At 39.8% G+C, this 25,629-nt stretch overlaps 1 protein-coding gene across 5 annotated transcripts in view; it reads left to right on the top strand.

Annotated features, from left to right (window-relative positions):
* Positions 1-25,629, top strand: part of TOPBP1 (DNA topoisomerase II binding protein 1) — an 82,575-nt gene that overhangs the window by 46,652 nt on the left and 10,294 nt on the right. For 4 of the 5 annotated variants that reach the window (XM_049870579.1, XM_049870580.1, XM_049870581.1 and 1 more), the window contains 13 exons: positions 5,648-5,821; positions 5,915-6,024; positions 9,076-9,199; positions 9,717-9,863; positions 9,972-10,074; positions 13,214-13,406; positions 14,671-14,891; positions 15,665-15,834; positions 16,066-16,177; positions 18,620-18,783; positions 19,579-19,716; positions 21,296-21,385; positions 21,563-21,724. In XM_049870579.1, the coding sequence (XP_049726536.1) occupies positions 5,648-5,821; positions 5,915-6,024; positions 9,076-9,199; positions 9,717-9,863; positions 9,972-10,074; positions 13,214-13,406; positions 14,671-14,891; positions 15,665-15,834; positions 16,066-16,177; positions 18,620-18,783; positions 19,579-19,716; positions 21,296-21,385; positions 21,563-21,724 (1,908 nt within the window). The remainder of the gene's footprint in view (positions 1-5,647; positions 5,822-5,914; positions 6,025-9,075; positions 9,200-9,716; positions 9,864-9,971; positions 10,075-13,213; positions 13,407-14,670; positions 14,892-15,664; positions 15,835-16,065; positions 16,178-18,619; positions 18,784-19,578; positions 19,717-21,295; positions 21,386-21,562; positions 21,725-25,629) is intronic. The other variant, XM_049870582.1, reaches the window with a different exon arrangement.

Genomic DNA, 25,629 nt, shown 5'->3' on the forward strand with positions numbered 1-25,629 from the left:
TAAAATTTTGTTTATCTTTGGTTTTGGCGAGTTTGATGATAATATGTCTTGGTGTTTTTCTTTTTGGATCAATCTTAAATGGGGTTCGATGAGCATCTTGGATAGATATCCTTTCGTCTTTCATGATGTCAGGGAAGTTTTGTGTCAGGAGTTCTTCAACTATTTTCTCTGTGTTTTCTGTCCCCCCCCCCCCCCCGTTCTGGGACTCCAATCACCCGCAAGTTATCCTTCTTGATAGAGTCCCACATGATTCTCAGGGTTTCTTCATTTTTTTTAATTCTTTTATCTGATTTTTTTTCAGCTATGTTGGTGTTGATTCCCTGGTCCTCCACATGTCCCAGTCTGCATTCTAATTGCTCGAGTCTGCTCCTCTGACTTCCTATTGCATTGTCTAATTGTGTAATTTTATTGTTAATTTTTGGATTTCTATATGCTGTCTCTCTATGGATTCTTGCAACTTATTAATTTTTCCAGTATGTTCTTGAATAATCTTTTTGAGTTCTTCAACAGTTTTATCAGTGCGTTCCTTGGCTTTTTCTGCAGTTTGCCTTATTTCATTTGTGACGTCTTGAAGCATTGTGTAAATTCGTTTTTTATATTCTGTATCTGATAATTCCAGGATTGTATCTTCATTTGGGAAAGATTTTGATTCTTTTGTTTGGGGGGTTGGAGAAGCTGTCATGGCCTGCTTCTTTGTGTGGTTTGATATGGACTGCTGTCTCCGAGCCATCACTGGGAAACTAGTTTTTCCAGAAAATCTGCCAAAAAAAATATGCAGTCAGATCCCTATCAGAGTTCTCCCTCTGGCTCAGGCTATTCGGACGTTAATGAAGCCGCCTGGGGAGGGTGGGGGAGGGATCAGAGAGACAGGAGAGTAGCACCTCAGAATATAGCCGGAGTTGCTTGTCTTGCTTGGAATGACTATTATATCTGAGATTTCCGTGGGGCGCATCGCCTATGTGTGCTGTCTGTGTGGAGATTGCCCCCGGAGGGTCTGGCCCGCTGGAGTCACGGTCAGAACCTCCACTGCCAGCCTGGGACGGTGCACTCCCAACTCCAAAATCAGTTGCCGCCTCCCGGGAACTCCCCGTCCCGCCTGCCGCGTCGCCGCGCCGCCCTTGAGAACCGGCTGGGCCCCGCCCCGGGGTCAGCTCAGGCGAGCGGAGCAGCTCCCCGCGCCTGCGCTGTGACCGCGCGTCCTGGCTGGGACGCCACTCTCCCCGCTCCAAGACCCGTCACTGTCTCCCGGGGACTTCTCCCACCGGCTGCGTCGCCACGCCGCCCGCGCGAACTGGCTGGGCCCCCTCCCGGTGTTAGTTCAGGGGGGTGGAGCAGCTCCCCGCGCCCACGCCCCACCAAAATCCCGGTGGGACGGCTCCCCGGCTGGGACGCTGCTCTCCCCGCTCCAAGACCAGTCACTGCCTCCCGGGGACTTTTCCCACCGGCTGCGTCGTCACGCCGCCCTCACGAACCAGCTGGGCCCCCTCCCGGAATGAGTTCGTGGGCCAGGGCTGGGCCCCTTGTTTGTGCCGTCTGCCCCCCTGGGCTCTGCCCCAAATCGGATGCCGAAGGTCACCTGACTGGTACGCTGGCTCCAGACTTCTGAAAACAATCGCTGCCTCCCCGTATTTGTTCGTTCTCCATCTCTAAATCTGTGTTTGTTGTTCAGGGTTCGTAGATTGTTATGTACGTGATCGATTCACTTGTTTTTCCGAGTCTTTGTTGCAAGAGGGATCTGCGGTAGCGTCCACCTAGTCCGCCATCTTGGCCCCGCCTCCCTACTTTATGTTTTATAGTCCAGTCTAATTTTGTCTGAAGAGTGAGCTTCAGGAATAGTTTTAGTTCTGGGTTAATAAGAGTACCTGGGGATCGTGGCTTCAGGGGTTCCTCTCCAGTCTCTGTCAGACCATTAAGTCTGTTTTTTTTTTTTTTTATGTGAATTTGAGTTGTACTCCACACTTTTCTCCCACTCAGTCAGGGACTCTTTTGTGTTCCCCGTCGGGGTGGTCATCAGTGGTAGCTGAGCACCATCTAGTTCTTCTTGTTTCAGGCTGATGGAGTCTCTGGTTTATGTGGCCCTTTGTCTCTTGGGCTGATATTTTCCTTATGTCTTTGGTGTTCTTCGTTCCCCTTTGCTCCAAGTAGGTTGGGACCAATTGATGCATCTTAGATGGCTGCTTGCAGAACATTGGGATGCAGAACATTTTCTTAATAAACTTAGTTATGCCAGTTGGCCTGGGTGTCCCCCAAAATCTGAGGAGAAAGTTGTTACTAATCTTGTTAAGGATCCCTTGTATAAGGAGAGTTGCTTTTCTTTTACTGCTTAAAGATTCTTTGTCTTTTGACAGTTTGATTAAAATGTGTCTGTCTTAGTTATTTAGTGCTGCTATAACAGAAATGCCACAAATGGATGTCTTTAGCAAACAGAAGTTTATTCTCTCACACTTGAGGAGGCTAGAAGTCCAAATTCACAGTACCAACTCCAGGGGAAGGCTTTTTCTCTCTGTCAACTCTGGGGGAAGATCCTTCTTATCAATCTTCTCTTGTCCTAGGAGCTTCTCAGCGCAGGGACCTTGGGTCCAAAGGGCCTGCGCTCCTGGCTCTACTTTCTTTGTGGTATGAGGTCCCCTGTGTCCCTCTACTCACTTCTGTCCTTTATGTTTCAAAAGAGATTGGCTCAAGACATAATCCCATCTTGCCTCGTTAACGTAACTGCTGCTAATCCCATCTAATCAACATCATAGAGGCAGAATTTGCAACACATAGGAAAATCACATCAGATGACAAAATGGTGGACAATCACACAATACTGGGAATCATGGCCTGCCAAATTGATATTTTGGGGGGACTTAATTCAGCCGATGATAGTGTTTCTCTGGGATCTCTTTGAGTTTGACCTACTTGTAGTTCATGAGCTTCTTGGATATGTATATTCATGTCCTTCATCAAATTGGGTTTTGGGTCATTATTTCTTCAAATACTCTTTGTGCCCCTTTCTCTTTCCCTTCTCCTTCTGAGACTCCTGTAATGTGTATGTTGGTATCCCACAGGTCCTTAGGCTGTGGTCGCTTTCTTCATTCCTTTTTCTTTATGCTCCTCAGACTGGTAATATCAGTTAAAAAAAACCCATGAGGCAATTCTCTGTTACACAGGGTTGCTATGAGTCAGAATTGACTCTGCAACACCTAACAACAGCAACAGCGTTTTCAAGTTTGCTATTCTTTTTTCTGTTTGCTCAGATCTCCTGTTGAATACCTCTGGTGAGTTTCATTTCAGTTACTGTCCTTTTCAGCTACAGAATTTTTATTTGGTTACTTTGTATAATTTCTCTTTCTTTATTGACATTCTTTTTATTTTCTTGTGAATAAGCTATACTTCACTGTTTCTTTGTATGCCTTGTGATTTTTTTTTGTCGTTGGAAATTGTATTAATATATCTTGAATATTATAATGTGGTAACTCATTATAATCAGATTTTCTTTCTTTCTCAGGATTTGTAATTGTTGATTGTTGAAGGCTGTAGTTGTCCATTTGTTTAGTTACTTTTCCAGACTGGTTTTGCAAATTCTATATTTCTTGTCATGTGTCGTCACTGAAATCTGTTCTATCATCTCAGTGATCAACCTGAAAGAGATTTTTTTAAACACCAAAATTCAGCTGTCCGTTTTGTCATTAAGCACTTTCCTGGTATCTTTAAGTTTTAGATTACATTCCAGAGTTCCAAGTAAGTTGATTCTGTCTGTGTTTGCCAGCTTATGGTTGCTTTCAGTGAAGGGACCAATGCTTGAAGTGCCCTACTCCACTATTTTTCATAATGCCATTCATGTGTATCTTTGAGTCTCTCTTTTTTTATTGTTACTCAGCTTATGTTTAAGAGATTTGTTCATGTTGCTCTGTGTAATTGTAGTTCACTTATTGTATTCTATCTTATGGATATACCACAATTTATGTTTCTGCTGTTGATGGGCATTTGTGTAGTCGCTAGTTTTTTTGCTCCTATAGGTAATGAACGTTCTTGTGCATATCTCTCAGAATATGTGTGCGTGCATTTCTGTTTGACACGTACCTAGAAATGAAATGGCTGGGTCATATTTCAATTTTAGTAGATAGTGGCAAACCCTTTGCCAAAGTCATTGTACCAGTTCAAACTCCCACCAGTAGTATATGAGAGTGCCCAGTGTTTCTTATCCTTGCCAACACTCAATATTTTAAGTTCTTAAAAAATTTTTTATTGAGAAATAGTTTCTAACTTACAAAAAGTTATGAATAAAAATAGCACAATGAATACCCATATACTCTTTAATCAAGTGTGTAGTGTATTCATTGTCACTATTTTTCACAAATTTTATAATTTCTGTTGGGATTTCCTCTTTAAGCTAAAATTTAATAGAAAGTTGTTACATTTTCAAGTGGAAGGGTTTTTTGGGTTTGTTTTTTTTCTTTCCTATTTTTGAGTTGTAGTTTTTTGGTGCAATAATTGAAGCAGTGTGTTATTGTCATGTGAAAAATCAGATCATTGAAGAAGATTGCACCCCATAAATAAGTGAATGTATTCTATGATAAAGGTTGCATGCAAATTAGACAACCAAATAGCCATCTGCGAAAATGTTGAGATTAAATCTCACCTTATATCAGAATAAACTTTCAGATGATCAGATATTTAAATATAAGAAATGAAACCATAAAAATTGAAGAAGAGGCCATAAGAGAATTTGTTTTTAAATAGTCTCAGGTTGGAGAACACCTTTCTAACTAACATGCTCCCCAAAATAAATAAAAAGTTAATGAGTTTCATAACATTAAAAAATTCTGGATGGCAAGAACTTTGACAAATGGCAAGTCAGGAGCAAATCAGTGTGTTTTATATCACAGTCAGTATATACAAATATAAATATAGATGAATATAAAAATATACTCATGTGAATGAAAAAGACTGATAACCCATTGGACAAATGGGCAAATGATAGGAACAGGTAGTTGTCAAAGAAAAAGTATACATGCATAAAGATTTTAAAATCATTTAACATAACAATGAAAAATTAAAGCGTACAGGTATATTTTTTGAAGTAGCAGGTTACCACCAGCACCACCTCCCCCCACCCCCGCCCAAAATCTGATTACTCACTGTGCTGTCAAGCATGTGTGGAAATATATTCTCGTACTTTGCTTGTCAGAATGTCAACACTGGTATATACATTTTACTCAAACGGTTCCCTTCTGCATGTGCAAAATAGTATGTGCTTAAGATTATTTATAACATCATTATACGAGCAAAAGATTGTTAACGTGATGTTCATCAATTGGGCACTGGTTAAATACATTCTGCTGTGTGCGTGGAAAGTATGGTAAGCACTGATGCAAATGTAAGCTTATTAATCTCTTTGAACCAATTTGCTCAAAGTGTAGTTTTTTTGTTTTTCCTTCATGATGTATAGATATAGGTTATTTTTCATTCTTATTTTGTTGTTTGAAGGAAACGAAACCAGAGGAGGTTAAAGCTGTAGTTGGATTAATATTGAGGGTTGCTCCTCCTTTTTCTCTAACCCACCCTCCTCCGCTTTCTCTTTCCGCACAATGTTTACCCCCTCCTCTTCCTTTCTCTCTCCCCCGCCCCATCTCCCTCTCTCCCTCCCCCTCTGTACATATAGGATGCACTTGCAGCCTTGGAAACTCCACGAGGTCTCAGCCAACAGAGGAGGAAATTGAGTACACCACTGTCAGAAGTCATTGTCAAAAACTTGAAAGTGGCTTTGGCAAATAGCTCTCGAAATGCGGTTGCTCTCTCTGCCAGCCCTCAGCTGAAGGTTGCCCAATCTGAGAAGGTAGAATTAGGTCTCTTATTAGAAGAATGTTTTAGATAATAAGACATTTCAAACAATAATCGTTGATGTATTTCCTTTATTTTCCAATTATAGGACGAAGCTCCAAAGCCACTTCACAAGGTAGTGATATGTGTTAGTAAAAAACTCAGTAAGAAGCAGAGTGAACTAAATGGAATTGCAGCCTCTCTAGGAGCAGATTACAGGTAGCTGGCAAATATTTCTGCGTGGTGGTAATCTGGCCTAAATTATAGACAAACCTAAAGCTGTTGTGAACGTCTACAAGGCAGCATTTATTTTGCCTTTTGGTATTGTTTTCTACAGAATCTGTCCAGTATGGTTTTTAATTTACCACATCCTTTATAAGGGCACTCTCACATATCAAGTCATATTTACGCGTATTTTTTAGGGTATTTTCAATAAATATTTGAGTCCTTAGCTTTGTGCCACACACTATTCTAGAAACCTGAAATCCATGAATGAACAGCACAATCTAAAAGAACCCCTGCCTTCAAGGAGTTTGTAGTCTAGTAAATATGGCAGGGCCTGAGGTTAAGCATATTTTTACCTTAGTGGTTTTCAGATTAGAGCCCTTCTGTGAACAGTACTGAGTATTCTTGCAACACTCCCTAACTATGATGGTTTCTTTGAGGATGTTTTAATTTCTATCATTTTTACTACTTCGGAAACATAGATTACCAGATCTGTCCTCAACCTGGCAGGCTAAACTAGAGAGAACTTCCTCACACAGATAGCGTCATCATCAGTGACGGAGGGAGCCTTGCCGGGTCCAGCCGGCTCTGAGCTCACGCCCCGTCCACTGTCTGCAGAGCTGGCCTGCTTGCTCTCTGGGGTTTACCCATGGAGGGCCCCTTGCCAGGTCCAGCCGGCTCTGAGCTCGCTCCCCGTCCACTGTCTGCAGAGCTGGCCTGCTTGCTCTCTGGGGTTTGCCCATGGAGGGCCCCTGGCCGGGTCCAGCCAGCTCTGAGCTCACTCCCCGTCCACTGTCTGCAGAGCTGGCCTGCTTGCTCTCTGGGGTTTGCCCATGGAGGGCCCCTGGCCGGGTCCAGCCAGCTCTGAGCTCACTCCCCGTCCACTGTCTGCAGAGCTGGCCTGCTTGCTCTCTGGGGTTTGCCCATGGAGGGCCCCTGGCCGGGTCCAGCCGGCTCTGAGCTCACTCCCTGTCCACTGTCCGCAGGGCTGGCCTGCTTGCTCTCTGGGGTTTACCCATGGAGGGCCCCTGGCCGGGTCCAGCCGGCTCTGAGCTCACTCCCTGTCCACTGTCTGCAGGGCTGGCCTGCTTGCTCTCTGGGGTTTACCCATGGAGGGCCCCTGGCCGGGTCCAGCCGGCTCTGAGCTCACTCCCCGTCCACTGTCTGCAGAGCTTGCCTGCTTGCTCTCTGGGGTTTGCCCATTCATAGCCATAGCGAGCACGAGGATTGGTCTCCCAAGTGCTGCACCGTTTGAGGAGTATGGTTAGCTTCATCTTCCCTTTTGGCAAGTCCTCTTTAATTAGCTTTCTATTTGATAAATTGAAATTGGTATTCACATATAAAAATAATATGTATCTGTAGCAGTTAAAAGCAGCTTAGCATTTAATGCATATGTTGTAAAATAGTACAGCTTTATTATTTACTATAGCTACTTATCATTTATTGTAGCTGCTTATTGTTATATTTTTATGTATACCAAAACCAAACCAAACCCTTTCTGACTCACAGCAACCCTATAGGACAGAGTAGGACTGCCCCGTAGGGTTTCCAGGCTGTAAATCTCTATGGAAGCAGACAGCCACATCTTTCTCCCTTGGAGCGGCCTTTCAGTTAGTAGCCAAGTGCTCAACCACGGCACCACCAAGGCTCCTTATTATTAGATAATTACACTCTATTATATTATCTATTGAGCACTTAGTATTGGCCATGCATTATCTCATTTCTTTCTCACAGTAGACCTGTGAGGGTATATATATTATTTGTTAAAATCGAATCTTCCTATGGATATCCTTTTTAGATATGAACTTGATGTAAGACTTAAAAGGGAACACATACGACTTGAGTTTTTATAAAATTTAAAACGCCGGCTCTCAGTATAATAAATGGTCTGTATTGTCAAAAATCTCCAAAAGGGAATACAGTAAGACTGCTTTTGACTTCTTAACTTTTCAGTTGCATTAAAGTTTGCATTAAATCTGTCTTTCTGAAACAGATTTCTCATACTTCGTAGTGGATAAAAGGGAAGACCCTTTAATACGCAGAGGTTACGACATTTGTGTATTAAGTTCTCAGGTGGAGATGTCCCAAATCATTTACTGTTCTTCCATGAGCTAGGACCAGACCATCCTGAACAGATCGTCTGATACTCTCTCCTGTCTTCAGACAGTTAAACATCAGACCAGCTCTTCTCAGTACATCAGATGTAGCATCCTGTTTTTATGAAAAATATTTTCGTAAGATTCCCTGTACTGAAATGAAATTCATAAATAGTATAACCTACCTATGTTTATAACCTTAAAAAATAAGTCAGTACAGTGCTGTGATGCATAAAAGAAATAGAAAGCACCTAATAAAGAACTTACGTTTAGTATGTAAATGCCTGAGCCTGAGGACTCTAGAAGACAATGGAGTAGTCAGATGTATACACATATATGCAAAATTATCTCAAATGCAGCAGCCACGGAGCTGAGATGGGTACGGAAACTCAGATACACGGGCTGCGTTTCTGTTGGTAATGTGATTTTTCCTGAGCTCCAGATGAGCAGAGTATTGATTTACACAATGGCTCAGTTTTCCTATCTGTAAAATGGATGTAATAATACCAGTGTTTCCAGAGCGTTGTTGAGGAATGAATGAGATAGTGACACAAAGTGTGTGGTATAGGCAAGTGTGCAATGACTAGTGACTGACAACAGCTGGAGGACTGATTGATACTTTGCCTTTTTATTAATTTGAGAATACCTTTATTGTTACTGTAAAGCAGATAGTCGTTATAAAGGAGAAAACTGAAACAATTCAGAAAATTATAAAGAAGAAAGTAATATTTTAAAGAACGTCCTTTCTAACATTCTCTTCATTTCTGTGCCAAGAGATATACGTATAAAATTTTATGAAAAGATGGAATCTGTCATTTTAATGTTCTTGCTTACTGTTAAGATAGTTGTGAAAGCTTTGGGAAGGTCAGAATACTGTATATATAATGAATAGTGATCGTCTTTAACGTGTCTTTCTCTTAGTTATTTTTTTTTTATTTGGCTGTTTCAGGTGGAGCTTTGATGAAACAGTGACCCATTTCATCTATCAAGGGCGACCAAATGACACTAATCGGGAGTATAAATCTGTAAAAGAAAAAGGAATACACATTGTTTCAGAGCACTGGCTTTTAGAAGTAAGCAGTACTTTTTTCCCTCCCTTCTCTGTTGAATGAAAATTTATACCGAACATCCTTTCAGAGGACAAATAAGTTTCAGTGTATGTAAACAAGTTTGAAAATCTGGGTTATTTATATACATTTCATCTCATTGGCGTCTAAAACTTTTATTAATTGAAAATAATCATATGAATGAAACTTTTATAATAATTTGAAGAGTTAGCATAGCAGTACAGTTTAGAACTGTGCTTTCTTTCCATTTTTCCTTTTTTTTTGTTTTTGCTGAGTATTCTGTACTCCCTGGGGTGTGATTGACATGGCAAAAGCACAGAAATAGAATTAGATTTTATACTTTAGTGGACATGACATTAAAAAAGAGAATATTTTGTCTCATATGCATGAATTTTTCATTGTAAACTACTTTTCAAAACTTTCGCTCTGTGAACTTCGGCCATCTTAGAACGTAATGTATTGGTTGTCCTTATTCCACTTAACGTCTCCTTTCAGTATTGTTTTAAAACCCATTGTATTGCAGTGTGCTCAAGAGTTCAAGCGTCTTCCTGAATCTCTTTACCCACATACTTATAATCCCAAAATGAGCCTGGACATCAGTGCAGTGCAGGATGGCAGACTCTGTAATAGTCGACTTCTCTCAGCTGATTCGACAGCAAGGGATGATGAGGTAGACAGTGTGGATGACACGTTTCACTCCTCTTCGAGCTGAATGTAAGCTGTGAAGGCTATATACCGTTGTTTGGTCTGAGAAATTGTACTTTTTCTCCTTCAATAGGCTGATCATTTGCCATTAGAAACAAAGGATACAGACAACACGACCATTGGCGATAAAGAATTAGCAACATCAAGTGGAAGTGGAAAGAATGACACTAAAGGAGGTAAATGTCTTAAGTTACAAAAAATTATTCTTTACAGGTTTGTATCTTTCATACAGAATCCTCCTTTTGCATCAGATGGAAAAATAGTTATTTTCTGTATTGTTAAATATAAGTAAAAAACATATATTTGAGGAATGATTCGAGATTCCATGCCTGTCATTAAATAATAATTTACAAAGCTTCTCCCATTCATTGAAAAGCATTTAAGTGATTTTAGTGTGTTGTTAGCTGCCTTGAGTCAGCCACCAACTCATGGTGACCCCATTTGTCATACAGTAGAACTACTCCATATGGTTTTTTTGCCTGTAATTATTATGGAAGCAGTTTGCCAGACCTTTCTTTTGCAGAACAACTTGGGGAGGGGGATTCGAACTGCAAGCCTTTGGTTTGGCAGCCGATCAGAAATCACTATGTAAAGTTTGAAGTTGATGGAACTAGGTATTCTAAAGAGTTGGTCTGATAATAATCCTCTTGAAGGTAGGTGGAGTTGGTGATCTTTTGAAAAATGTATTCTTTAATTCTTTTCAGTGTGTCATGGATTGAATTGTGTCCCCCCAAAAATGTGTGTATCAGCTTGGTTAGGCCATGATTCCCAGTATTGTGGGGTTTTCCTCCCATGTTGTGATTGTAATTTTATGTTGAAAGGATTAGGGTGGGATTGTAATACCACCCTTACTCAGGTCACCTCCCCGATCCAAGGTAAAGGGAATTTCCCTGGGGTATGGCCTGCACCACCTTTTATCTCTCAAGAGATAAAAGGAAAGGGAAGTAAGCAGAGAGTTGGGGACCTCATGCCACCAAGAAAGCAGTACCAGGAGCAGAGCATATCCTTGGACATGGGGTAGCTGCACCTGAGAAGCTCCTCAACCAGGGGAAGACTGAAGACAAGGACCTTCCTCCAGAGCCAACAGAGACAGAAAGCCTTCTGGAGCTGATGCCCTGAATATGGACTTGTAACCTACTAGACTGTGAGAAAATAAATTTCTCTTTGTTAAATCCATCCACTTGCGGTATTTCTGTTCTGGCAGCGCTAGATGACTAAGACAAGGTGATGTAAAAAAAAAAAAAAATTATTTTATATAATATTTTCGATATATTTGCATGCTTTAAAGGTTCAGAAGAAGGTATGAAGAGTTTCTCCCACTGTTATCCCCCAGCCTTCCAATGTTACTTGTTTCTTATACATACCCTTCCAAAGATGTTTTAATGCATAACCATGAATATATGGTTTCTATTTCCCCACTTTTTAAAAAAAAATAATGTTTAATTGTGTTTTTGGTGAAAGTTTACACAGCAAATTAAGTTCCCATTTAACAATTACTACACAAGTTGTTCAGTGACATTGGTTTATGTTTTTTGCAATGTGTCGACATTCTCATTAATTCTGTTCTGGATGTTTGGTTTCCAGTAATCTGATTTCCCTGTTCCCTAATCCTTTCATCCTTGCATTAGAGTAATTGTTGGCCATTTGATTGCATATAGATGATTTTTTAAAGGCTCGCAGTACTCACAGGCACTGTGTTTTATGAGCCAATTTGTTAATTTAGCTAAAAGGCGACCTTGGGGTAGTTTTGGTTCAAGGTTTAAGGAGTATCTCAGGGCGATAGTCTCAAGGAGTCTTTTAGTCTCAATCGATCCAGCAAGTCTGAACTTCTTAAGAATTTATGTTCTGTTGCACATTTTTCACCCATTCTATCAGGATCCATCTGTTTTGCAGTCCTGAGCAGAACGGTCGTTAGTAGCTGGGTACCATCCTGCTCTTTTGGTCTCAGGGTAGATGAGGCCATGGTTTGTGTAGACTGTTAGTCTTGTAGACTAGTTTCTTCTCTAAGTCTTTGGTTTCCTTCTTTCTGTTTTGCTTGGGATGAGAAGAGACCAATAGTTGTATCTTAAATGGCTGTTCGCAAGTTTTTAAGACCCCAGACACTGCTCACCAGATTAGGATGCAGAACATAAACTTTGTGAACTATTTTATGCCAATTGACTGAGTTGTCTCACAAGACTAAGGTCCTAAGCTCCTCACTTCTTTTTTAAATACATAAATGGTGGACACTGTATATGCTGTTCCTTACCTTGTATCTTGATAGAGTCCCTGGGTAGTACCAACGGTAACGTCTCAGCTGCTAACTGAAAGGTTAAAATTTCAAATGCACCCAGAGGCACCTTGGAAGAAAGCTTTGGTGGTCTACTTTAAAAAAAACAGCCATTGAAAACCCTAGGGAGCACAGTTCTACTCTCACACACGTGGGGTTGCCATGAGTCTGAATTGACTCAGTGGCAACTGGTTTACTGGTTTTATGTATGCTATTCTATATCTTGATCTTTTTGTTTAACAGTTCAAGTTGGAGATTGTTTAATATCAATATGTAAGAAGCTAGTCTTTTTGAGGGTGATGGTGGGGATATGATATGGGCAACTGTATAGTATTTATTGTTTGGGTAGCCCTAGTTTATTTAGCCTGTGCCTTTTGATAGGCATTTAGGTTGTTTTTGCTGTGATAAATAGTGCTGCAGCAAATACCCTTACGTACATATACCAAATCCATTACCGTCGAGCTGATTCCAACTCACAGAGACCATATAGGACAGAGTAGAACTGCCCCCATAAGGTTTCCGAGGGACAGCTGGTAGATTTGAACTGCCGACCTTTTTGGTTAGCATCTGAGCTCTTAACCACTGCACCACCGGGGCTCCTACATATATGTAGGTATCTTATTTTTAATGGATTGGTACTTCTATTTTCCTTAGTCATTCTGCCCTACCATACCTTTCCCTATGACTTACCTATCTGATTAGTCATACTCTGTTTATTCCAGATGTATTTATTTAATACCTACTTCAGTGTAAAACTCAGATAAATAGGTTATGGTCCGTGTTTTCAAGGACTATGGGAAAAAGTCAGGCACAGGTATATCATGAGAGGGGACAGAATAAGGCAGGGAGCTCTAGAAGAGGGACGTCACTATTCCTTTCATGATAATGGCTGCCTCTGTGTTCTGTAGTATTCCTAGTCTTGGTGCTTGGTACATTATTATACCCCGTAATACGTTTTCAGCCAGATCTAGACAAAATAGTTAATGTGGATAAGGTATAATAAAAGAAACCTCACCTTGATTTGGCGTATTTGTGTTTATTTCAAGCTCTGACACAGACTTTGGAGATGAGACAGAACTTCCAAAAGCAGCTGCAGGAGATAATGTCTGCAACGTCTATAGTGAAACCACCAGGGCAGAGGACTTCCCTTTCGAGAAGTGGCTGTAACAGTGCTTCTTCAACCCCCGACAGCACTCGCTCTGTCCGCAGTGGACGAAGCAGGGTCCTAGAGGCACTCAGGTACGTGTCTGTGTCACCGATGGGACTAGGTGATTGGAGAGAAAGAGAGCGCCTTATTTAGGGTACTGTGAACCCAGTTTCATAAGTTAGTCTTCATTTTCCTTCCTTTTTTTTAAATAAACAGCAAAGGAGAAGTTTCAGGATATCAAAACCAGTGAAAAGATGACGTTACTTCCCCCTTTAGTCCAAACAATATACATTATGCTTTTTATGACCTCCCCTAAGAAATGATTTTAATATAGTTTGCCTCATGTGAGATGGATTCAGTGTACAGCTCTCTTTGTTCTATAGCATTAGTATTAAATAGTAAATATTTGTGTGTGTGTGTGTAACTTAAACAGATACTTCTTTTAGGAACTTTGCAAACATTTTGTATTCTTTATGGATTTCTTCTCAGAAAGGTAATCCCGGAAATTAGAGTGACGTGACTGAAGTGCAGGAGCAAAAGTTCATCTTTTTCCTGACAGGAAAAATCTCTAATGATGAGCATTGTGGGACCTGTATCTTGACTTTAACTAACTGAGTTTTGTATTTATCTTATGCTAACTGTACTTCGTGAAGCCGGTTTTTTATCTGAATACTGAGTCAAAGTGGCTTTTTGTTGAATTTCTCATTATAAATGTTTATGGGTATAGATCTCGTTATAGAGAGCTTAAATCCTATGCTGTTAGAGTAGATAAATACACTCTGAGACTAAAAGGGTACCTTCCTTTCTTTTTTGAGGAAAATGAGCTCTTCGAGGTACCATCAGATGATGACGGTGAGCATATAAACAAAAAAAAAACCCAGTGCCGTCGAGTCGATTCCAACTCATAGCGACCCTATAGGACAGAGTAGAACTGCCCCATAGAGTTTCCAAGGAGCGCCTGGTGGATTCGAACTGCCAACCCTTTGGTTGGCAGCCGTAGCACTTAACCATTACGCCGCCAGGGTTTCCCGAGCATATAAAGGCGAACCATAAATTTTACAGTCTAAATTATGGACTCTCTTGAGTGTGGATTTTGTTGTGGCTATCTAATTATTTAAGACCCCTGGGTGGTGCAAATGGTTTGCTTTCAGCTACTAACTGAAAAGTTGAAAATTTGAATCCACCCAGCAGCGCTGTGGAAGAAAAGCCTGGCGATTTACGTCCAGTAAATCAGCCATTGAAAACCCCGTGGAGCGCAATTCTACCCTGAAACACATGGAGTCACCACAAGTTGGAATCGACACAGTGGGTAAACAGGTTATCTGATTACTTAAAATTGTTGTTTTTATTCCTTAGGCAGTCTCGTCAGACAGTACCTGATATCAACACAGAGCCCTCGCAAAACGAACAGATCATTTGGGATGACCCTACTGCCAGGGAGGAGAGAGCAAGGCTCGCCAGCAATTTGCAGTGGCCCATTTGTCCCACACAGTACTCTGAGCTTCAGGTGGACATAACAAAACTGGAGGATTCCCCTTTCCAGGAGCCTCTACATGATTCACGGATTGCTGAACAGGGTAATAAGAAAGACATCTGTTGACCTCTTAAAAGTGAACAAATAATAAGCAAATCGTGGTTCTCTGAATTGTACATGCAAACAAAAACTCACTGGGTACTTCTGCTTTGGGTTTAAACTTTCAAGAGTCAGAAAAATAATTTATAAATTGAGGTACTGAAGTTAAATGGAAAAATATATTTGGAAATTTAAAATTTGGAAATTTCGGATTAACCATTTTTTTCCAGACATGATTCTCTCCATTGTTCTTTCTTTCATTCTTATCCTTTGCAGTTAATGCTTGGCTTTTCTCCCAATCATCTTATTTTTACATGTCTTCTAAGGTCAGTTCAGCACGTACCCACGTTTGTTCCTTGGATTTATATGAGTTTCTTTCTGAATCCTCCTCTTTCTTTTTTCATTTGAGCATTACTTTAAAAACAAAATGCACCCTCTCTCTCATCTTTGATCATCTTTTTCCCCTTTCACTTATTTTTCACATTATATGATTTCCCTGTTCTGTAGATTTCTCCCTACTTCTGATTTTCTTAAAGTGTAGAGGAGCTTTTATTTTCTAGGTTTGGGTATTTAAAGCTTGGTATTTTGAAAAGGGTTTGTGAGAAGCCCACAGATAATAGCTCATAGCATTTATTAGCTACTTCTTTTGCATGTACTTTTTACATTCCAGAGTTTGTGTTTAATTTCATCTTGGGTAAGACAAATAAGAATATTTTCCAGGATTTGTTCTTAGTCGTATTTGGATAATATCACACTGTAGCATTTTATTGCCCTCAGCTGTCTGTGATACTGGAAACCTCTGTGTGACTGAAGCCCCAAAACACCACCTGATCTCTGAAGAACTGGGAACTCCAATAAAAGACAGCCACCTGATCCCTACACCGCAAGCCCCCAGTATTGCCTTCCCCCTCGCCAACCCACCTGTGGCTCCACACCCTAGGGAAAAGGTATGTTCAGCATTAGTTTGGTGATAGGACTTTGGATATTGCTGTTATGTTGCATTCGAAATTTGTTGATACCAGTTATCAAGGATTCATCAGATGTTGAAAATGGCATTTCTTGGCATTGTATTATTTCTGTATTTGATACCTCAGAAGACTTAGTAAAATGTCACTGTAAAAGAACCTGGTAACTTTTTTAATCTTAATTTTTTCTAAAATAAAACCTTTCCATTCCAGGTTATAACAGTAGAGGAGACTCATGAAGACTTAAAAAAACAGTACATATTTCAGTTGTCATCTCTGAATCCTCGAGAACGTATTGATTATTGTCATCTCATTGAAAAACTAGGTACCGGTATTTTACTTAAATCTCAAAGAGCCCTACATGGTAACCTTATTTGATATAGAGCTTGAGATAAAGGAGATAGGTGACTTGGCTAAGGCCATCCACTGAGTTAGGATTAGAGCTGGAATTTTATGTAGTCACTGGATCATGGGACTAAAGAGTTAAATTGAAAGCAATAATTAAGGTTTTTAGAATCTCCTGTGCTGCTTTGAGCATTTGCTCATTGATAAAACTTTGGACAAAATCCGTAAAACTACAAGCTTATAATATAAATAAAATTGCATGTTAATGAACTTGAAGGTACAGTAACATCTTATCCAGAGAGGAGGATCCTGGCAGTCAACCCTGCTAGATAGATTCTAGGACTAGAGTCATACCGTTTGTTCTTTACTGTTCGCCTGTGTCCTTATTATGTAGCAGTACTCTTACTCCGCTCATCGTCAGGCTTTCCCTCTGACGTCATTCTGGAAGCAGCCTACTGGAAGGGTAACCAGCTTACTGGAAGGGTAGCCAGATGTTCTGCGGCAGCACTGTCCAATGGAAATATGACATGAGCCCCCTATGTAATTGTAAATTTTCTAATAGCCACATATGAAAAACTGTAAGGAACGGGTGAAATTAATTTTAAACATATATTTTATTTAACCCAGTATATCCAAAATATTATTTAACAGTAATCAATATAAAAAAATTATCAGTGAGATTTTTTCATTTTACTTCACACTGAGTCTTTGAGATTATGTATATATTTTATACTTACAGCGCATCTCAATTTGGACTGGCCATTTGTAGGTGTTTGATAGCCACGTGTGGCTAGTGGCTACTGTATTGGGCAGAGTAGTCTATGGAGTTAGCAAAATTATAGTAAAAGAACTCAATTTGATAGCTGGACATCAAGAGAGAAAACAGTAAGAAATAATAGTTGCTTGTAATAGTGGCCCTGAATCATCAAGAAAAGATTAACGGCTATTAATATCCTTGTAAAGGAGAACAGTGATATACATTATTTAAAGGTTTTTGTCAAATACAGTTGGACACTTGAGAAGCTGTCTCTTCTTAGAAACTACTCGTGTGGAGCCCTTTTTTTCCCATTTGCCCAGGGAATTAGATGAGTTCGTAGAGCAGAATTGCTAAGCTTTACTCAGAGCTCATCAACATGCAACACTTCAGGTGTTTGTTTCCTGTACGTTGTTCTGTCTCTGCAAACTGGGCAGACTAGGAGCAGCTAGCAGGCGGTTGATCTAGAAGAGGTTGGGACGCAGAGGCAGATGAGTATAGATTGTGCTGGAATTGGGTGTCTGTGACTGTAGAGAGTCTCTTTGAATGCAGAGAGACATTATGATAGGTACTGCGTCCAACCCTTCATTTCATAAATGAAGCAACTGTGGCCAGCAGATGTGCATAAGTAAGTCAGTGTATTATGTTGTCTGAGCTACAGGATACATTTGTTATGTAGATGTGAATATTATATGGATATTATATCCGTATGGAATTTTACCTTACTGTGTTTTTGTCACTGTCATCCTGGAGTAACCTACAAATGATTATAGTAACCTACCTTCATAGGGTTGTGAGGGTTAAGTGAGTTAATAATCCAGAGTGCGTACATAAGTGCTTAATAAGTATTGCCGCTATTACTATTATTATTATCATTATTATTAGAGTTGTCTGTAAATCATGAGTAGAGTTTGAATGTTTTGTTATAGTCTTAGAAAGTCCGTGATACAACTGCATAACCACTGGAAAGTTGACCTCTAAACTAAAAATCAACAGCCATGCTTTATGTAAGCTCATATTTACTTATGCTTTCATCTCTCCTCAAAGCCAGACTTCATAACATATATATCTGAGAAGAGGTTCCAGCTATTGCTTTTTCCTCCTGCTGCTCTATCTTCTTAAGATTGCCTAGAGTATGCGTGCTTTCCTCTCAAGCTTCTCTCCTAGTCTACTGCCCTTATTTCCGCTGACAGATTCTTCTTGTATATTGACTAGAACAAACCAACTGTAGGCAAACAGAAATTTGAACAAGGATTTAGTCTTTAGATAGCAAAGCATTTTTCTTGATTATATCTGGTAATGGCGTTGCGGCTATAGAAGAACTTTCCCATGTATTTTAGAGATGCCTGCTGAACTACGTAGGTGTGAAGTGACATGGTATCTGGAACTTGCTTTAACATAGGTTGGCAAAACCTTGATCATTTTAAACTCTAGGTGATCGGTGCATAACGGTTCATTGTACCATTTTACCTACTTTTGTATTCAAAATTTTCATAATAAACATTTATTATTTTAAATGTGAATTAAAATAATGGTTAATTTAGGTTTTTGGTTTAGATACTTCAAAACATTGATTTATAAATGATTTCAAGGCATGTTTGAAGCTACATTTTTCCTACAAAAAAAGCTAAGAGTCAGTAAAGTACAACCGAGTTTTCTCTCCTTAAGGTGGATTAGTGTTAGAGAAGCAGTGCTTTGACCCCAGCTGTACACACATTGTTGTGGGACATCCACTTCGAAATGAGAAGTATTTGGCCTCGGTGGCAGCTGGGAAGTGGGTGCTTCATCGCTCCTACCTGGAAGCGTGCAGGACTGCCGGGCGCTTCGTGCTGGTGTGTATCCACATGACGGGAAGGGTCGTTTTCTGTGGAATAGAAGTGGCTGTCTCTATTAATAGAGTCTAGCACACACACTGGTTGTCCAAGTACTTGAAACTACCAAATCTAACCAATTACTAGATTATACCAGTTATTAGAAGGCCGTCGTTAACAAAGTGGAAAATTGTAGAGATCTCAAAACCAGATTCCTAGTTACCATTTTTATTCATTTAAAAAAATTATTTAGTTTCTTAATTGAAGTAATGTTCTCTGTTAACATTAGCCATTTTCAGATTATCTCCTAGCAGGATTTTATCTTTACTGTCAGCCCATTCAATATTAAACTAAGTATTTGAGGTATCCAGTTCCTAACTGACCATCAGAGTAGTATCCATCATGTAGTTTTTGAACTTTTCAATTAGAGTTCCCTAGGGATCTCTTGTAAATAGGTCATCAAGCCATTAGTACATACCACCTCTGAGACTGTATCCTTCTGTGAAGTGGGTCATACAGTAGGTAAACCCCAATATTCTAAATATTCTCAATTGCCAAGGTATAGTTATCAATAGGTTTCTTAGAAAAGTATACAGTTTTTTTCCTGAGTTCTACTTAAAAGTCTGTCATATGTAGCCAAATTAATCTGCATTTCCTCCATACTCATGTTTAGTACTCTCTGTAACGGTTGACAATGTAGATGGCTTTTAACTTTACTAGATTGTGGGCTCCTTGAGCAGAGAGACCTTGGGCTTGGTATAGCACAGCGGCTCCCCATATTGTAGGAACTCAGACGTTGTTGAACTGATTCTCCAGGAAGAAGACTATGAATGGGGAAGTAGTTCCATTCTTGATGCTTTGACTGGAATCAATGTACAGCAACGGAGACTAGCACTTGCAGCAATGAGATGGAGGAAAAAAATCCAGCAAAGACAAGAAACAGGCATTGCTGAGGTATTAACGTGTAGTGTGTGTAATGTGTAGGTAGTATAAATGATATTCAGAATCACAACCATTGCAGGTTAAGAGATTAAGCTTGACCAAATAAGAATAATTCTACTTGTTTTTTATACCTTGATGGTTATGCTTAGTTTGGATATTCTTAATTGAGCTTAATGGTAATTCTTAGTTGTTCGAATCGTGATTGACAGTAAGATATATATCATACCAGTGGCTCTTTTAAAAGTAACTTATGTGTGTAAAATGTGACCCATACTATATTTCTTACAAAGAATCTTCTTAGCATCTAGCTTCAGAGGTTCTTAACCTGGAGTCCACAGACTTTCCTAGAGGAGTTTGTGGATCAAATTCAGGAGGTCTATAAACTTTGGATTGTGGAAGGAGAAGCACATCTTCATTTTTACTAACCTATATATATATTTTTTAATAATTGAAATTTAGCAGTTCATTAATTATAAGTCTAGGCAACAAATTGTAGCACTATTAGCAAAACCTGTGAATTTGCCACCAGAAATTAGACATTTTCATATCACATTATAGTTTTAAAGGAGCCCTGGTGGCACAGTGGTTAAGCACTTGGCTGCGAACTGAAAGGTTGGTGCCTTGAACTCATCAGCCGCCGTATGGGAGAAGGATGATGTGCAGTCTGCTTCCATAAAGATTACAGCCTTAGAAACCCTATGGGGTCCCTATGAGTTGGAATGGACTTGATGGCAACGGGTTTATAGTCGTAGGTATCTTAAAATACTGTGTGTGTTCATCACTAATTTTAAAATCATAATAGTTATTAGACCTACCAGTAGATCTTGTGATTTAATGCCTTAATTTAGAAACACATCTATTATATCATAATTTTTTTATGTATATCTCAATAACTTTCGATAAAGTGCATTCCTTTGTAGTCCGTTGTATTTTATTTTGTACATTAAAAAAACATTACTCATAGGACATGTGAATTACCTTTCAATAGTTTGTTGTTGTTGTTTTTTTAGTTATTCAGAGAAGGGGTGTGTAGATTTTACCAGACTGCCAAAGGGGTTCATGGCAAACAAAAAGGTTAACAGTCCCTGAGTTAAATAATATTTCATTCGTGTTGTATTCTGAGTTCTCTAATATCTCCAAGTCTTTGCTTTGATTCCCTTTCTTTTAGAGTAATTCCACTGGCTTCTGTTGTTATTTCCTGCATAAAGGAAATAATAATATGCAAAAGTTTTCAAGAGAAATATAACGGAGGCTTCACCTAATCCAAGAAGCTGTGCTTTAGGTTCTACTTTCAATTAATTATAAGGAGGAAGAATACTAGGAAAGACTAAACATAGATCAGGCTGCTTTGTTTTCGTGTTACCTATCATTAAGTTGTTTTCCTTCATTCCAAAAGCAATTACGAATGGCCGGCCATGTGCCAGATGCTGTGGCTGTGTGTTTTAGCATGCTCTGGCCAGAGGCAGCACAGTGTAAAGGTTATAAGATTATTCATTGTCATAAAACTGAATCTACAGATAAAATAATACATTGTCTGCATTATTTTGTCATTTGTTTTCCAAATGATTTCAACACTTTTTTTAATTTGTAGGGGGCATTTAGCGGATGGAAGGTTATTTTACATGTTGATCCATCCCGAGAAGCAGGATTCAAGCGTCTTCTTCAGTCGGGAGGAGCAAAGGTTTGTACTGAATTTATTGACTGAATTTTTTACATGAATTATTTTCTAACTAAGTCTGCTTATACTAAGTTCCTGATTTTCTGTATTTTGTGAGATGGTCATCCGTAAATACATATTATACAAGTTGAACTTACTTGGGACATTGATAGATTGTGATGCTGCTGCTTTTCTCTTTAGGTGTTACCCGGTCATTCTGTACCTTTCTTTAAAGAAGCCACACATCTCTTTTCTGACTTTAATAAACAAAAGCCAGATGACTCAGGAGTTAACATAGCAGAAGCTGCTGCACAGAACGTGTACTGCTTGAGGACAGAATACATCGCTGACTATCTCATGCAGGTTTGTGGGATTCTGTCCTTGCCCACCTCTTATTAACTGCTGGGCTGTTGTACTTGGAGAAGTAACTGCACATCAGAGCCCTTGGCTTGTTATTAATAGAATGTTAGTCTCCTGTTATTCTTTTACTGAACCCCCTTCCAGTTTGATTCTGTTTTTTAAAATAATGAGCATATATTTGTTCACTGGAAGTTAAAATATGAGAGGGGTATACAAGTCTAGGTATCTCTAAAAGCCTAGTTGCCATCGAGTCAATTCAAACTCATAGTGACCCTACAGGACAGAGTAGAACTGCCGCACGGGGTTTCCAAGGAGCAGCTGGTGGATTTGAACTGCTGGCCTTCTGGTTAGCAGCCAAGCCCTTGACCACTATACAACCAGTGCTCCAAAAGCCTTGATAGTAGTACCCTTTACAGTGTTGGAATATAAAGAAAGCAGAAATTGATTCCAGAAGTACAAGGAGAAACATTTGTTTTACCCAGCGGTCTGTCTTTAGTTTTCTCGACCTTTTGGGTGGCGCGCAGTGAGTAGATGTGTTAGAAGCTGTGGTGAATCAAGCATTTGCTCGTTACTCTCATGTTCAGAATTGGCCTGTGTCATGTGACGTGAATGGCCAAAGAAAACTCTCTCCCATTTCTGAAATGCCATCAGGGATCAGCAAAGCATGATACATGAGCAGAAATGTCTTACTATATATAAAGGATTTCAAACAGAATAGTATAGAAATGAGGGGAAGCCAAATCTCAGCCTGCTTGAGGACCCAGAGTTTAATGGAAAGAATGACTAAAACATAAACATGACACCTCTGTTGTAAAGCAGTGGGCATACTGATTAGAAATTAGTAACCAAGTATTAACTCTTCTTTTGCATTTAAATAATTTGTAAGAAACCTTGATTTGTTGAGAAGTGACCTTTTAAGAATTTTTCCAAAAGGGAAGAGGGCAGCAGGAGTTGGGGGGCTTGTGTAGAAAACTCTGCCATATCCTGTCCAAGAATTCTGGTCATAGCAGGTATATAGCTACCCACCTAGACAAGAACCAGTGGGTAGCTATTAATTGCCTATACTTTGCGGGGCTAAGTGTTTGTCCATGCACTCCCATTTAATTTTTTTTTTAATTGTACTTCAGATGAAGGTTTTCAGAACAAACTAGTTTCTCACTAAACGGTTAGTACACACATTTTTCTGTGACAATGGTTAACAGCCCCATGACATGTCAACACTCTCCCTTCTCACCTTGGGTTCCCTATTACCAGGTTTCCTGTTCCCTTCTGCCTTTCAGTCCCTGCCCCAGGGCTGGTGTGCCCCTTTAGTCTTGTTTTGTTCCATGGGCCTGTTCGATCTCTGGCTGAAGGGTGAACCTCAGGAGTGACCTCATTACTGAGCTGGAAGGGTGTCAGGTGCCATACTCTCAGGGTTTCTGTCAGGCCAGCAAGTCTGGTCTTTCTTTTTGAGTTAGAATTTTGTTCTACATTTTTCTCCACCCCTGTTCGGGACCTTCTATTGTGATCCCTGTCAGAGCAGTCAGTGGTGGTAGCCAGGCACCACCTCATTGTGCTGGATTCAGTCTGGTGGAGGCCGTGGTAGATGTGGTCCATTAGTCCGTTGGACTAATCTTTCCTGTGTATCTTTAGTTTTCTTCATTCTTCCTTGCTCCCAAAGGGGTGAGACCAGTGGAGTATCCTAGATGGCCCCTTACAGGCTTTTAAGACCCCATATGCTACTCACCAAAGCAGAATGTAGAACGTATTCTTTATAAACTATGTTATGCCAGTTGAGCTAGATATTCCCTGAGACCATGGTCCCCACAGCCCTCAGCCGAGTAATTCACTCCCTCAGGGAGTTTGGATGTGTCTATGGAGCTACCATGACCTCGCCTGGTACAGGTTGTGCTGGTTTCCCCAGTATTGTGCACTATCTTACCCTTCACCAAAGTTTCCGCTTATCTATTAAGTGTTTTTCCATCCCCACGCCGTCCTCCTTCGTAACCATCAAAGACTTTCTTTTTGTATGTAAACCTTTTCATGATTATTAACAGTAGTGGTCTCATACGATATTTGTCCTTTCGTGATTGACTTATTTCACTCAGCATAATGCCCTCCAGATTCCTCCATGTTATGAGATGCTTCACAGATTCATCATTGTTCGTTATCATTTTGTAATACTCCATTGTCTGTATGTACCAGAGTTTGTTTATCCATTCATCTGTTGATGGACATCTAGGTTGTTTCCATCTTTTTGCTATTGTGAACAATGCCGCAGTGGACACGGGTGTGCATATGTCTCTCTGTGTGATGACTCTTATTTCTCTAGGATATATTCCAAGGAGTGGGGTTGCTGGATCATGTGGTATTTCTATTTCTCGCTTTCTAAGGAAGCACCGTATCGTTTTCCAAAATGGTTGTATCATTTTGCATCCCCACCAGCAGTGCATAAGAGTTCCGATCTCCCCACAGCCTCTCCAACATTTGGTTAATTTCCGTTTTATTGATTCATGCCAGTAATGCTGGAATGAGATGGTATCTCATTGTGGTTTTGATTTGCATTTCTCTAATGGCTAGAGACCGGGAGCATTTCTTCGTGTGTCTGTTGGCCGCTTGAATGTCTTCTTTGGTGAAGTGTCTGTTCATTTCCTTTGCCCATTTTTTAATTGCATTATTTGTCTTTTTGTTTAGAGGTCTTGGATTTTCTTGTAGATTTTAGAGATTAGACCTTTGTCTGATTTATTTTTTCCCAGTCTATAGGTTCTCTTTTTACCCTTTTGGTGAAGTCTTTTGATGAGCATAAGTGTTTAATTTTTAGAAGATCCCAATTATCTAGCTTATCCTCTGGCGCTTGTGTTTTGTTGGTTGTGGTTTGTATCCTATTAATGCCATGTATTAGGGCCTCTAGGGTTGATCGTATTTTTTTTCTCTGAACTTCATGATTTTTGGCTAAATGTTTAGGTCTTTGATCCACTTTGAGTTAGTTTTTGTATATGGTGTGAGGTATGGGTCCTGTTTCATTTTTTTTGCATATAGAATTCCAGTTTTGCCAGCATTATTTGTTAAGACTGTCTTTTCCGCATTTGAGGAACCTGGGGCCTTTGTGGAAGATCAGGTGACCCTAGGTGGATGGATTTACATCTGAGTTTTCAATTCTGTTCCATTGGTCAACGTATCTGTTGTTGTATCAGTACCAGGCTGTTTTAACTACTGTAGCTTTATAGTTGGTTCTGAGGTCAGGTAATGCGAGTCCTCCTACTTTCTTCTTCTTCAGTAGTGCTTTACTTATCCAGAGCCTTTTCTCTTTCCATATAAAGTTAAGTTTTTCCATTTCTTTAAAGATTGTTGTTGGTATTTGGATCAGGATTGCGTTGTATTTATAAATCGTTTTGGGTAGAATTGTCATTTTCAGTGTTGAGTCTACCTGTCCATGCGCATGGTATGTTTTTCCATTTATGTAGATCCCTTTTGAGTTCTTGCAGTAGTGTTTTGTAGTTTTCTTTGTATAGGTCTTTACATCCCTGGTTAGATTTATTCCCAAGTATTTGTTTAGGGGCTATTATAAATGGTATTGTTTTCCTGATTTCCTTTTCATCATTCTCTTTTATCGGTGCGTAGGAATCCAACTGATTTTTGTATGTTTATCTTGTATCCCGCAACTCTGCTGAATCTTTCTAATAGTTCCAGTGGTTTTCTCATGGAGTCTTTTGGGTTTTCTATGTATAGTATCGTATCATTGGCAAATAGGGAGAGTTTTAACCTCTTCATTACCAATTTGGATGCCCTTTATTTCTGTTCCCTGCCTTATTGCTCTAGCTAGGACTGCCAACACAATGTTAAATAGGAGTGGTGATGAAGGGCATCCTTGTCTTGTTCCTGTTCTCAAGGGGAATGTTTTCAGCCTCTCTCCATTAACAGTGATGTTG

The sequence above is a fragment of the Elephas maximus genome, chromosome 26, assembly GCF_024166365.1.
Source record: "Elephas maximus indicus isolate mEleMax1 chromosome 26, mEleMax1 primary haplotype, whole genome shotgun sequence".
NCBI classification, from domain to species: Eukaryota; Metazoa; Chordata; class Mammalia; order Proboscidea; family Elephantidae; genus Elephas; species Elephas maximus.